At 36.6% G+C, this 14,914-nt stretch overlaps 1 protein-coding gene and 1 long non-coding RNA gene across 5 annotated transcripts; both read right to left on the bottom strand.

Annotated features, from left to right (window-relative positions):
• Nucleotides 1-7,201: 7,201 nt before the first annotated feature.
• Nucleotides 7,202-9,556, bottom strand: LOC139895646 (uncharacterized). 2 transcript variants are annotated; one of them, XR_011775967.1, is made up of 3 exons: nucleotides 7,868-9,556; nucleotides 7,745-7,779; nucleotides 7,202-7,518 (listed from the first exon to the last, which is right to left on the bottom strand). It is a non-coding gene; the product is annotated as an uncharacterized lncRNA (long non-coding RNA). The 2 variants fall into 2 exon arrangements; XR_011775968.1 differs by having other exon boundaries at nucleotides 7,202-7,779; nucleotides 7,868-7,977; nucleotides 8,260-9,556.
• A 1,085-nt stretch (nucleotides 9,557-10,641) lies between these two features.
• Nucleotides 10,642-14,630, bottom strand: LOC139895644 (uncharacterized protein At3g49140-like). 3 transcript variants are annotated; one of them, XM_071878170.1, is made up of 11 exons: nucleotides 14,410-14,630; nucleotides 14,054-14,255; nucleotides 13,647-13,749; nucleotides 13,486-13,553; nucleotides 13,072-13,257; nucleotides 12,856-12,969; nucleotides 12,022-12,271; nucleotides 11,834-11,988; nucleotides 11,541-11,693; nucleotides 11,167-11,262; nucleotides 10,642-10,938 (listed from the first exon to the last, which is right to left on the bottom strand). In XM_071878170.1, exons 1-11 carry the CDS (start codon nucleotides 14,508-14,510, stop codon nucleotides 10,831-10,833), a joined length of 1,536 nt encoding a protein of 511 aa, XP_071734271.1. In that variant the 5' UTR covers nucleotides 14,511-14,630; the 3' UTR covers nucleotides 10,642-10,830. The 3 variants fall into 3 exon arrangements, with proteins under 3 accessions (XP_071734271.1, XP_071734272.1, XP_071734270.1); XM_071878171.1 differs by having other exon boundaries at nucleotides 11,834-11,973; XM_071878169.1 differs by having other exon boundaries at nucleotides 11,834-12,271.
• Between the last annotated feature and the right edge of the window lie 284 nt (nucleotides 14,631-14,914).

Genomic DNA, 14,914 nt, shown 5'->3' with positions numbered 1-14,914 from the left:
CGTTAAGAAAGTCGAGTCCGATGATAAGCATATCGATGATGTGCCAATTGTTAGTGACTATTCCGATGTATTTCCCGATGAATTGCCGGGTCTTCCACCTCATCGACCGGTTGAATTCCAAATCGATCTTATTCCGGGAGCCGCACCCGTAGCACGTGCACCATATAGACTCGCCCCATCCGAAATGCAAGAATTGCAAAGTCAAATCCAAGAACTACTTGATCGTGGTTTTATCCAACCTAGCCATTCATCTTGGGGCGCTCCGATTTTGTTTGTTAAAAAGAAAGACGGATCCCTACGAATGTGCATTGATTATCGTGAACTAAATAAATTGACGGTTAAGAACCGATATCCTCTTCCTCGCATCGATGACCTCTTTGATCAACTACAAGGGTCTTGTGTATATTCGAAAATCGATCTCCGCTCGGGTTATCATCAATTAAGGGTTAAGGGAGAAGATGTCTCCAAAACCGCTTTCCGGACTCGTTACGGTAGTTATGAATTCCTTGTCATGCCATTTGGTCTCACTAACGCACCGGCGGTGTTCATGGATCTTATGAACCGCGTGTGCAAACCGTATCTCGATAAATTCGTTATTGTGTTCATCGATGATATATTGATCTATTCTAAAAATGAAGAAGAGCACGAACAACATCTCCGACTTGTGCTTGAACTCTTGAGACAAGAACGACTTTATGCCAAATTCTCCAAGTGTGAATTTTGGTTGAAGGAAGTTCAATTTCTTGGTCATGTTGTAAGTGATCAAGGTATTAAAGTCGATCCCACGAAGATCGAAGCCATTAGTAAATGGGAGACTCCTACTACTCCTACTCACATTCGTCAATTCTTGGGTCTCGCCGGGTACTATCGTAGATTCATCGAAAATTTCTCTTTGGTTGCACGTCCTCTAACCGCATTAACTCACAAAGGAAAGAAATTCATTTGGGCGACCGAGCAAGAATCCGCGTTTCAAATCTTGAAAACGAAGCTAACCACCGCTCCTATCTTGTCACTTCCCGAAGGCAATGATGACTTTGTTGTATATTGCGATGCCTCGAAACATGGTTTTGGGTGTGTATTGATGCAACGAACGAAAGTCATTGCTTATGCTTCTCGACAACTCAAAATTCATGAACGAAACTACACGACGCATGATCTCGAACTCGGAGCCGTCGTCTTTGCACTTAAAATGTGGAGACACTATCTTTATGGAACCAGGAGTACTATCTTTACCGACCACAAAAGTCTCCAACACATTTTCGATCAAAAGCAACTAAACATGAGACAACGACGGTGGATTGAAACTTTGAACGATTACGATTGCGAGCTTCGTTACCATCCCGGGAAGGCAAACGTAGTAGCCGATGCCTTAAGTCGAAAAGAAAGAGCGGTGCCTCTTCGTGTCCGAGCTTTAAACATCACCATTCACACCAACCTTAATAGCCAAATTCGGGTAGCCCAAGATGAGGCTCTCAAGGATGAAAACCTTTTACACGAGCTCTTAAACATTCTCGTCTCTCGATTCGAAATTAGGGAGACCGGACTCCGATATTACGCCGGAAGGATTTGGGTGCCTAGTTATGGGGACCTACGAAGCCTTATTTTAGATGAAGCCCATAAGTCACGATACTCGATTCACCCCGGTGCCAATAAGATGTACCACGACCTTAAACAACTATATTGGTGGCCGAACATCAAAAGGGACGTAGCTACTTATGTTTCCAAGTGTTTGACATGTTCCAAAGTCAAAGCCGAACACCAAAGACCATCCGGATTACTTCAACAACCCGAGATCCCGCAATGGAAGTGGGAAAGGATAACGATGAATTTTATCACCAAGCTACCAAAAACGACGGGCGGTTATGATACCATTTGGGTTATTGTTGACCGTCTCACCAAATCCGCACACTTCCTTGCCATGAAAGAAACAGACAAAATGGAAAAACTTGCACAACTTTACATTAAGGAGATCGTAGCCCGACACGGTGTACCTTTATCAATTATCTCCGACCGAGATGGCCGTTTCGTTTCTAGATTTTGGCGTACATTGCAAGAAGCGTTGGGAACGCGTTTAGACATGAGCACCGCATATCATCCTCAAACCGATGGACAAAGCGAACGTACAATTCAAACCTTAGAAGACATGTTACGAGCTTGCGTGGTTGATTTCGAAAAAGCTTGGGACAAGCACTTACCTCTCGCCGAGTTCTCTTATAACAATAGTTATCACGCGAGTATTAAAGCCGCACCTTTTGAAGCGCTATATGGCCGCAAATGTCGTTCACCTCTTTGTTGGGCCGAGGTAGGCGACGTGCAAATCACCAGACCCGAACTCATTCACGAAACCACCGAGAAAATCATTCAAATCCGAGATAGGCTTAGGACGGCCCGAAGTCGTCAAAAGAGCTATACCGACAAACGACGCAACGATCTTGAATTTCAAGTCGGTGATCGAGTAATGTTAAAAGTCGCACCTTGGAAGGGTGTAATCCGTTTTGGGAAACGCGGGAAGCTAAATCCGCGGTATATTGGTCCTTTCGAAATCTTGGAGCGTATTGGAACCGTTGCTTATCGTTTAGATCTTCCGCCTCAATTGAGCTCCGTTCATCCTACTTTCCATGTATCCAACTTGAAAAAGTGTCTTGCCAAACCCGATATCGTCATTCCTCTCGAGGAGCGTACCATTGATGACAAACTTCATTTCGTGGAGGAACCGGTTGAAATTGTGGACACCTCCGTCAAGACATTGAAACAAGGCCGAATCCCGATTGTTAAAGTCCGTTGGAACGCCAAAAGGGGACCCGAGTTTACTTGGGAAAGACAAGATCAAATGCAAAGGAAGTATCCTCATCTATTCGTGAATTCGGAAACGCAAGATCTCGAGGAAGAAACAACGACTACTACGCCTACTTAAATTTCGGGACGAAATTTCTTTTAAGGAGTAGGTAATGTAACATCCCGCCTTTTTCCGTTTTCTTTTCCGTTATACTAATTTAAACTCCGTTATATGTTTATAACATCTCCCGTTAATACGCGTTTTAAATATTCCGTTTAGGTATTTTCCGCACCCGACTACAAACTCGAGGGACTAAAATTGACACGGGGCAAACTAGTTGACTAGGTCACCTAGTCCACCCCAATCACCACCATTCAACCATCTCTCTCTCTCTCTCTCTCTTTCTCTCTAGCAAGAACACACCCAATTTCCAAATTCATTCAATCATCATCTAAATTCGATCTAGGAGGCTTACAACAAAATAAATTACATATTCGTGATCCTCTCTTCATCCTCTTCATTTTGGTACCAACTTCATCTCGTTTGGGTAACATTTCTAAAACACTAGTTTTCTTTAAATTTGTGTTCTTGACTTAAAAGTATGTTAATTAGTGTCTATGGCTCATTGTGATGTCGTGTATGTAATTTGTATGCTCGATTTGTTGTTTTTTGTGTAACTAGTTCATTATGAAAATTTCTTGCTAAATCCTTGATTTTGGATGATCAAATGTTATTAGATTGTTAATGTGCATGTTTTAAAAGTGTTACTAGTATCATTAGCTTCATTTTGATGTATAGATTGATTAAAGAAACTTCATAAACGCGATTATTGATTTTGTGAACTTTTGGTTAGGGTTGACAACTCTTAAAACGAACTTTTGATGCGTTGAATGCTTGTTAATGTTATTGATAAGTGTTTAGTTGTATTACATGTTTCATTACCTTCAAAACGGCATATCATATGTATAAATTGGATTCCCGAAACTTAAATTGCAATTGATAAACTTGAAACTTGAAAATAAACCTCTATTGATCACTTGGCGGGATTTCGGTTATAGTATATGATGTTTTTGCTTGATGAAAAGTGCTTAGTTGCGTTCCTCGTCGAAAGAGCTTTCTGATGATATAAAATACATGTTCTAATTGTTTGCGGATCATAAAATGTGATTGTTTGTGTTTTGGTTCGTCCATTTGAGGAATACAGCAAACAGGGCCTGGGAACCGATCAGGACGCCGTCCAGATACTGGGGACGCCGTCCCACCTTTTGAACCTAGACGCCGTCTAGGATATCAGGACGCCGTCCCACCCTTCATTGTGGGACGCCGTCTAGCCATTTGGGACGCCGTCCCATTGTACTAAAACTGGCTGTTTGCTTTGGTCATTTGACATAAAAATGTTTGCTATGCTACGGACCTCCGATTAACATGAAACTTGGCCAACATGCTCATATATGATTATATAACTTAGAAAAATTGTCGGATACCCAACCCGACCCCGTTGACTTTTCCGTTGACTTTGACCCGACCAAGTTGACTTTTAATCAAACTTAACCAAATAATTGTGCAATCGTTCTAACATGTTTTTATACTTGTACCTTGCATGAAACATGACAATTTGATTCACATGCTATTATGATCGAGTCTTAACGAGCCATAGGACTAATTGAACATCTTTGACCTATCGTGCTTACCGTTATTGATACAACCTATTGTTTAGGTCAAGACTAGCATTGTTCTTTGCACACGTTTACTTGTTGAAGTACTTTACTACTCGTGCACTCAAGGTGAGATCATAGTCCCACTTTTACTCTTTTTTGAACTTACATTTGGGATGAGAAAACATAAACATTTCTTTACTAAGTGAACACAAGTACAGGCAAACAAACATTCTACATACGAGTTTAGAACAAAATCCTCAATTCGATTATCATTAGTTACACTTGCCGGGTGTAAGCGAGAACTTATGTTGTATGGATCCATATGGGTTTGACAAACCCTCATTCAAACGGTTCGCTACCGTTTACGAATGAAATATATTTTCGAGAAACAGTGTATGTTCTAGCACTAAGTGATGGGGTTCAATGGGAGAAATGTTAAGCATTGATAATTGGGTGCTCGTGAAACAAACTTTTGGAATGTATTACTATTATTTCATTGATGCAAATCTTGTGGTTCACTTGTACTTACTTACTTAAACCTATGATTTCACCAACGTTTTCGTTGACAGATTTCTATGTTTTTCTCAGGTCTTTGAACGATATGTGTTACATGCTTCCGCTCATTATTTTGATACTTGCATTGGATGTCGAGTATATATGCATACATGGAGCGTCTTTTGGCTGCTTTCAAATTGTGTCGCATAAGTTTCATTTGTACTTAAAACTTTGTATCGTAACTTGTGGTGGAACTATTCTTGTAAACTTCGAACAATCTTTACATTTGAAATGAATGCGACATATCTTTTGGTCAAACGTTGTTTTAACGACTTATGACCACGTAACGGGACCTAAGTAGACGGCGCCGTCAAATATGATTTGGTCGGGTCGCTACAATATCTAACTATCAAAGGGTTGTAATAAGAAATGCTTATGAGTAAAAGTACATACGAAGCTGAAATTTAGCGATTTTTTTTTTATCATGGCTGGAAATACTAAATAGATACATATATAACTATTTCATTAGCATGAGCGTCACAAGAATTGACCCATTATATGGGCTCACGAATTCGCCGGAGATTTTTTTAGGGATGAATCACCATTGACTTGTATGAATCACTATATCTTGTATAGTATTTGTTAGGTTTATAATAAATTGATTCAATTGCAATAATAGTGTTACCTGACTTATAATCAATGTAGGTTTTTTAAACCTAAAAACAATACATATAAAATAAGATTGAAAGTGCAACACTATAAAAATGCTAACATCCATTTCGTCAAGAAAAGACCCGCGAATTCGCGGGATTGGTTAAAAAAATTGTTGTCATAAAGTAAAGCATAAGGTTTCATGTACTCGTATCTTTTCTTTGATTTCGGAGTATATGATATGTAATAGATACTTTTACCAGGTACCTGCATACAGTAAGTGGCAACAAATACTTTTACAAACAACAAATACTTTTATCAACATACTGTACTATTACGAAATCTACACAATAATATTAATGGGTTGTGCATTGCACCGGTATTTTGTTAACAATTGCTAATAGGTTAACAACACAAATTACTTGACATTAAAGTTGTAGTAAGGGTAAACACAGCCAATACTTTTATAAAATTGCTTGTGGATGGTAAATATATGCATTACAATCTAAACCCAAAATTTAGACCCTAAACCCTAAATCGAACCCAAAACCCTAAACCTAAACTTTAAACCCTACACCCTAAATCTAAACGCTAAACCCAAAACCCTAACCTAATCCTTATATACTCTAAACCCTAACCCTAACCCTAACCCTAAACACTAAAATATAAACCCTAAACCTAAACCCAAAACCATATACCCTAAAATCTAAACCCTAACCTAAACCCTAAACCCTAAATCTAAACCCAAAACCATAAACACCAAACCCTAAAATCTAAACCATAAACCCTAAACGCTAAATATAAACCCTAAACCTAAACTCTAACCTAAACCCTAAATCTAAATCATAAACCTAAACTTTAAACTCTAAACCCTAAACCTAAACCCTGAACCCTAAATCTATACCCAAAACCCTAGAATCTAAACCCTAAACCCCAAACCCTAAATATAAACCCAAAACCATAAACTTAAACTCTAAACCTAAAATCGAAACCCTAAACCCTAAATCTAAACCAAACCCTAACCTAAACCTTAAACCTAAACTCTAATCTAAACGCTAAATCTAAACTCTAAAGCCTAAACCCTGAACCCTAACCTAAACCCTAAAAACTCTAAACCCTAACCCTAAACCCTAAGCCCTAAAATATAAACCCTAAACCCTATAATCTAAATCCTAAACCTAAACCCAAAACCCTACATATTGTAATAAATTACTTGATTAATTATAAAAGCCGCACATATTAACACCTATAATGAGAATTTTAACGTAATTCTTGAATGCATGTAAAATCTCTGAAACCAAATTAATACCTTATGTTCTATAAATATCGAACCCCTCGATGCTCCAACCTTATTTCATTTATTTACTCTGGTGTTGCGGTGCTACTCGATGGATGCTATTAAATGAAAGAATAACTTATTTATTCCCTTTCACTCTTATGTTTATGAACAAATTTTATTATATTGTTTATATTTGTCTACATTATCACCGCCATTGAAATTGATATTTGAGAATGAATTTAAAAATACATATACGTAGATTTATGGTTTGAATTAGACAAACAACCATAAACAAACTTTCATTAAATTAAAAATACCAAAAATACACTAAAAAAACAGTTGTACAATGCGATTAAACATACCGTAGCCCAGATTTTCGATTTGATTTTCGATTTTGTGATGGTAGAAAGGCATACACAAATATATCTTATTTGACACAATAATACTTATGAGTTGTGCGGATCAGCCATACCAAAAATGGCTCATTTAATTATTTACGGCCCCACCAAGTTTGCGATCTTTAAACTTAACAATAGCAGTCACAATAGATTAATATAACTCCAACATTGAACATGAGGAATCACTGGAACTCCGGGAGTGTTCCCTCATGTAATAGTGCACTATATGTATCTGCCAGAGTCAATTGAAGATAGGATAACCTGCAAAATAACATAGAAGAGGCATTACTATCGATACATTCATGAATGAGAGGAATGTATCGATAGTTAAAGATCATTTGCACCTTCACCTCATCTGACCCATTCTATTTTGCTCTAAAATACATATTTGACTATATTAATTAAGAGCATATAAGCCAAATGGGTACATTAGACACTATGTAAACACGGAGCATTTATATTTTACATGAGTTGGATTGTCACCCACCAATTACCATCAAGAACCCAAGTGAGTGAAAGTACCTGACCGTCAATCATGCACAATAACAAAAAATCAATTACTTATAAAAGATAAGTCACATATAGTAACCAAAAAAGTAATAATTTTTACCTTCTCGCAGATTGCAAGTTCAACCATAAGTCCATTACAACTTCACAATTGATAGCCTACATAATTTTTACCTTCTCGCTGATTATCTTCGTATATCCCTAATAACGCACCTACCATAATCCAGAAAACACTTGATCCATAAACACACCAAAATATTAATGTAATAATTTTGAAGTTGTCGTCATACTTGTTTTGACCCGTTAACCCAGCTGAAGGACCCACTCTCACTTTGTTACCCTACCACCATTGCATCAAGTTAAGGCCCATACTATCAACCCATGATACACACACAATTTAAATCCAATAGTAGTGGTAAGTTATTAATTGAATAGTAGTGGTAAGTTATAAATTGAGCAGTAGTGTTGAGTTATAGTAGTAAAAACGTAACTTACCGCAAGTAAATTGTTGAGGTAGTGGTAAGTTATAAATTCGGAGTTAGGTCCTCTTAAGAGGCAAGTGTAATGGCAACATTGTAAGCCTGAGAAGACTTGGTGTTATAAGAAGTAGATGAACTGCTTGATCCTTATTCATCTTCATTAATTTATCCTTGTTTTAACCCATTATCCAACCCGCCCATTTTTCCACCTCTATCAAGTGCTTATGGGCTTCATGCCTTCATCGCAAGCACACCAGCCCTAAGAAGTAGTATAAAAAGATACAAGAATAAATTTAGACCAGCAAATTTTAAAATTTTTATACATAACCTTTGTGAATACCTGCAGTATGATGATTACAATAATGACTCAGTAGTCCATTAAAGTCGATCTGCCAAAAGCACACCCACAGAGGCTCAGCATGATCCACAATGTTGATGAAAACAAAACTATAACTTGCACTTATAACATGTGTAGTGAAAAATACTCGAGAAAGATGACTGGACCAAACACCATGACCTTTCGTACAATTCGCAAGTTCTAACCAACCCCATTATCCCATTTGTATTTGGAACTTGCACCAAAACAGGTATTGAGCAATAGAGATGCCAGATAGATAGATACCTGGTCAGATAAGAGGTCATGGTCAGATAAGAGGTCGTGACCTGTTCACTTACGTCCCTTCCTTTCTGATACTCGTGAACTCGATCAATAAAAAGGTCAGGTTACATAAGATTCAAGGAAATAGATGCATTGACCCACGCTGCAAGAACATAAAATTCAACCTAGAATACGTGACCAGCAATTGCTTTATAGACAAATCTAAATTTTATATAACAAAACAAATTAAAAACCAAAGGATGAAAATGCACCTAAGTGCACACAACTGTGAATCCATGTAATCAACATCAAAAGCAACAATGTTTTTAACAGTCCTGTTATGCATAACAAATTTCCTACAAATATCAAATTTATTTAATACTAACAGATAAGTAGCTAAATCTTGATGGCTTAATCTTTAGCTTGGTTTCCACCTGGTAAATTCGATACAACAAAATAGGAAAGCAGCAACTTAAACCACAAACTTAAAGTTAGATGGACTATATCTATTACTGACTGCATCATAATCTCACCCTTACCAATCCCGTTATCCATAAGTATCCTAATTCTGAAACCGTGCAACCCTAGCAAGTTTTGAACAAGCAAAACATCATAAAAAGTCAAAACACCAAACCCTAATTACCACAACTGCTAGATAAACCACAAAGGTCTGGAAGAAGAATGATAGATGAAGAAGATAGGTCTGGAAGAGATGAAGAAGATATAAAGGGTATAATTTTGATCAATAATGATTTATTAGCTAATATTTAAAGTGGATGATCAGACGTTGGATTAAGGGGGTATTATGCTGTAATTTTCTAATCTAATGGTGATTAAGGAGGTTTTGAAAACAATTATTAACTAATCGAGACTCTCTTTTAATGTATATACTAATACTAATGTATATAGTGATAAGTCATATTTGTACACCTTTTTCTTCACAAAGAAAAAATAAATTTTTTTTAAAAAAGTCATACCTACTTATACTATAAGAGTATAAGACCTCCCAATGATCCTCTTTTGGATTCTAGCATTCGCCGTTGTTTTCATCTTTTTGAGCTTGTTATATCACGGAAGAAAGTGTGATAAGTTAACATTGTGGCAGTATTTGCTGATATTTTAGTATTGGCTTATTTTTTATATCTGATTTTTTAGTCAAGTTCTCTTGTCTGGGCGATTCCGGGGTAGAAAAGGCAACAGATGGTGGTAGTATTGGCTGTGGTATTCAATGTGGCAGCCTCTCCGCTCCACCGGTTGTTGATGGTGGTATTGGGTTAGCTCCGGACTTGTTAATTGTCCGGTGGAGATGGTTAATGATTCGGTAGTTAGTGGTGTTATGAAGCCAGTTTCAATTAACTTGAAAGATGATGTTGTTGCTTCCAAGGGACTTTGAGGTGGGATGAGTTGCAGATGATATACAAATCCCTAATTAACCAATCACCAATCCATTAGTTACACCAATCTTCTTCTCAAGCCACCGTGGTCAATCTCTCCAACCACCGTTAACTTCCTTACATAGGTGTCAAATTCATGACAACTCATCCTACTGTTCAATTCTGTCACTTGGCCAAACCCTAGCTTCAATAAACTCTATATATGAACTCGATGTTGTGTGTCAGCTCTAGCCTTGTTATTTCCGCATTTGATCAGAGCTCATTTAAATTACGCAGCAAAGGTGATTGTGTAAATAAGAGGGAAAACAACCATGATACGTACATTTAACTTGAATAATGAATAATGATTTGTTGGTAAGGGTTGTGTCCAATGGTGTTACTTACTTATTGAACAAACACATGGAGGGAACTTTGGAATGATCAAGTACATGATGATTGTTGTTAAGTGGTGTTGATCTTACAATCATCTGTCTGTTAATAAGATTATAACTCATAAAGAATGATGAAACTGAGCAGACTGTACATAATTAATTAATTAATGAACACAAAGGTAGGTTTGCCTACAGATATGTTATACTTCCGGCACTTGATTGGATTACAATTCCGTTTGATGGGCTTCTTTATGCTTCTGTCGTTTACCCCCTGAGATTCTTGGAAATAGTAAGTTATTCAACTGTCTCTCAGCACTGTACTCTGAAGAGGCCTGCGTTGCAACAGATCTGTTTGTTACTAAGTGACATACATATATATTCAAATGTATGTATTATCAATAACTTATTATATATAAGGAACTCAAACAAACGTAATTACATTACAGGAGTACTATTAAGCATGCAAAGAAATGTAGTAGTACTGATTATTATTATTATTATTATTATATCATTTATTTATTTATTTATATTTATTTGAGAAGTGTTGGGATATAGTTTACCCTTTTTTTGAATGCAAATCTCAATGTTTGAACCTGTCTTCCAGAGCACACCCTTACATCAAATCCCAGGGTGTCCACACCAATAACAGCTACTTCCTGCCAGTATTACGTTTCAGTCTAAACTCACATAATTACTATATCATATCATGGAGCATTAATTTAATTAATAATTTATACTACCCCGGAGTTAATATAAACAATCAATCAAAATACGGACAGGACAGGACCACCAAATTTATGGATGGGGGCATTAATAGAAACGTACATATAAACTTGAACATAAATAAATATTACTACGAGACTATTATTTTGAATATCAACAAGAATCTTGTAAGACAAAAAGATAGAGAGAGTAGTAGATAGATAGATATTACCTCGACTTGAAGGCCCTTGCATCTCCAACATAATGATTTAAGTGCTTGGGTTGTCTTTTCTCCACCAGATTTAAGACGTGATATAATTTTGGCAGCCGAATGGGCTATCGCATCAGGTTGAGCCCTCCTGAAATCTTCCACTTCCACAAATGTCTGTAATAAACCCATATACTATTGTTACTTATATGAACATGTCAAAATCCACCCAAATTAAATGAAGCTACTACAAGTCACTAAAAAGATTTTAACACATTTTTTGCAGCGTTCCAGATCAATATCCCAAAATAATATACCTGATTCCCATGTGCTGAGATTAAATGAATTTTTACAATCTCTAGCTTATAAAATGAAGTCCCATTTACTGAATTTTCATCTTTCGGCAATTCCTCTTCTTCTTCTTCTTCTTCTTCTTCTTCTTCTTCTTCTTCTTCTTCTTCTTCTTCTTCTTCTTCTTCTTCTTCTTCTTCTTCTTCTTCTTCTTTTGTATTTGGACCATCTTCATGCCTATGGCCATTGACAACACCTATATCTTCTTCTTCCTCCTCTTCACCTTCAGAAACCTGATTCGTTTCTTCTTCTTCTACTTCTTCTTCATCATTGTCAGACTGACTGTCAATCATATACTTGTTTATGACAGAACTTTCTTCAACAAATGCAGGTCTAAGTACACCTTGAATAGCAAGACCAGCAGGAGGCTGGTCCATGTAGTCTACTGGATCATCTGATACAAACTGATAAACCACAATAATGTTTACCCAAAATCAACAAATGGCGGCGGTGAATATTTAAGTGATACTTGGAAACCGACCCTACCATTAATGTAGGAAAAAAAAAAAAAAAAACAAAACAAAATAATACAAGATGCATGAACAGACTACTTGTCAACCTCAAATTAGCAAAAAGGCAAAACCCCATGTATATATAACACATTTGTGGTAGTTCTTTACAATGGAACAGCAGAGGTGGTATTTTTGACCCATTTACAGTTAACAATTAATGGATTGATGTAGGTTCTAGTTTATCCCCCATTAGTCCATTACCAATATAAAAAACCTACTCCACCCTTTTTGTTCAAAGACTTAGATTGTTATTGTAATAATTTTATCTTCTTTAAACATTACTGTATTATATTAACAAGTTAATATTTTTTTTTTTTTTTTTTTTTAAATGATCATGAACTGTTTGTGGGTAATCCTAACCCAAGCACACTAAAAATGACTGTTTCAAATCAAGCTTGCTTTGACTCATTACCCAACCAACCTGGCCGACTTCCCCTTTTGCTAACTGTCAGAAAACTGTCTGAACCAATGCTTACTTGTGCCAACTGTTTAGCAAAATGCATTGGATGAGAAGAACGCATGGTTTCCAACTTTGCCCAGTCGCCAGGATCCTCGTCATCTTCCTCATCTTCTAGAAGTGAAACCCATTCCTAAGACATATAGTCAACGCATAGAAAGTTATAACGACATTGCTAATGATAGAAGAAAAAAAACAGAAATACAAATATAAATAAAAGCAATGAAGGTGTCACATTTTCATAGCCACCACTCTCATCGTTGTCATCATCAGAAACATCTTCCTCATCAATATCATCTTCATCCACTTCGCTATCATCATCATCATCGTCAGTTTCCTCCGTATCAAAATCATTTTCGGCTTGACCTATCAACTCCATCTCGCTGACCATTTCAGATGTATCTAAACCTATAATCACTTGCTGCATTGAGTTTATTATTGGTTAATAAACATAACAATAAATTTCTTTACTCTTTAGATGCGACTAATTCAAAAAGTAATGTACTTTACAATAGGTATTTCAGATGTCATTTACAGAGTTAGTCAAGACTTTACTGACATGTTGCATGTTTTGAATATATATAAGTATATAATAAAGGTGATAACTGGTTACTAATAGGTAGAGCCATATCTAGTTCGTGTTCCTTACCACAAGGGTATCCTCGGATGTAAGGGTTTGAAGAATGTCTTCATCATTTTTCACTTGAAAGTATACATCTGAGGTATCATAGAAGGAAATTGAGCATGCAAATAATTTTTCAAAATCAAATACTTATACGAAATTAATGTCAGTTTGGCGTGATAACTTACTTCCATGTTCATCGGTGACATAAGGCAAATCAGGCCAGAAAATATTTTCATGTACCCCATCACTTACCAGGCCTGAAAACATAAGCATTGCCTTGCTATTTACCTGATCAAATAAAATGTTTGCAATCAATTTCCCACGTGACACATGACACATTTTTCGATATATTGGATGAGAAGTACGCAAGGTCTCCAGCTTTGCCCAAATGTTTTTAATATATACACAGTAGTTGTATTTAAGATGACTTTGTTTACTCGCTTGGTTGGTTGCTTTTTGATCATAAGGTTGAATTAAGTATTTCGAGTAAAGATATAACTACAATCAAATACACTTGTTGCTACAATAATAATGATAATAATAATAATAATTGAACTTTAAAAGCAATATGATGATATGATGCTAGAAAGACCTCGATAACAGTCCTGCTAGTTTCAGCAGGTCCGAGTATAGCATCCCCATTCTCATCGGCGGAATCTTGTGAATCCGAAATGTCCTCAGACGGATGATACCGCTGAGGTTTCGCTTGTTTCACTGGACCACCACCTGATACCTCCTCTGCTGAAGCCCTAATTCTGTTGTTTCTTCTACTAGTAATGATCTTATTATTATTACTAGCAAAATAGATAGAAGATTCAGACAAAACACGTTACCACAATTATTATACAGTACTATTTAATAGCTAAAATCAGTTAAATATACAAAAAAAAAAAAAAAATCAAATTGACAGAAGCAAAAGTATTAGCAAATGATTAATAATAATTGTACCAGGGAATGAAGATGTTGCGAAAGTGTGAAAGAAGACGGCAATCACGAGCAAAACGGTCGGTGGGGAGACGGAAGGCGGTGGTCGGTTCAATTACCAGCATTTCCAGTGATCGATGAAACAAATATTCCGGTACTAGTGGTCGTCGACGACGACGGAGATAGCGTGTTTATTGTTGTGGTTCAGTTTTTATCTGATTTTTGATGATTGATTTTATTTTAAATTAAAATTAAATAAAGAAAAGTGAATGAAGGGTGTGCTTTGGATGCTTGTACTTTTGTCAACGAATATTCTTTTTTAATAGAGTACAGTTTTATCAATCAACACTTGATGGCCCTCAAGGGTCTTGTGTGATTGTTGAACGGATTCCAATGTGAAATGATATGTTTTTGTTTGTTACATGAGGGAGGGAGGGAGGGAGGGATTGAGTGATACATTTTTCTTTGTTTTGTATGAAATTGTTGGTTTAGTTCGACTTTCTATTAATATACTAGTAGGATTTTGGCC

The sequence above is a fragment of the Rutidosis leptorrhynchoides genome, chromosome 3, assembly GCF_046630445.1.
Source record: "Rutidosis leptorrhynchoides isolate AG116_Rl617_1_P2 chromosome 3, CSIRO_AGI_Rlap_v1, whole genome shotgun sequence".
Taxonomy (NCBI): domain Eukaryota; kingdom Viridiplantae; phylum Streptophyta; class Magnoliopsida; order Asterales; family Asteraceae; genus Rutidosis; species Rutidosis leptorrhynchoides.
The sequence above is the reverse complement of the archived record's forward strand: the minus strand, read 5'-3'. Positions and strand labels throughout refer to the sequence as shown.

Coding starts and splice junctions, on each gene's coding strand:
- LOC139895644 (XM_071878169.1), bottom strand. CDS start 14,510: ATGCTGGTAATTGAACCGACCACCGCCTTCCGTCTCCCCACCGACCGT. Junction 13,750..14,053: donor CTAGCAGGACTGTTATCGAG/GTCTTTCTAGCA, acceptor TTATTTGATCAG/GTAAATAGCAAGGCAATGCT. Junction 10,939..11,166: donor GATTTGCATTCAAAAAAAGG/GTAAACTATATC, acceptor GTTGCAACGCAG/GCCTCTTCAGAGTACAGTGC.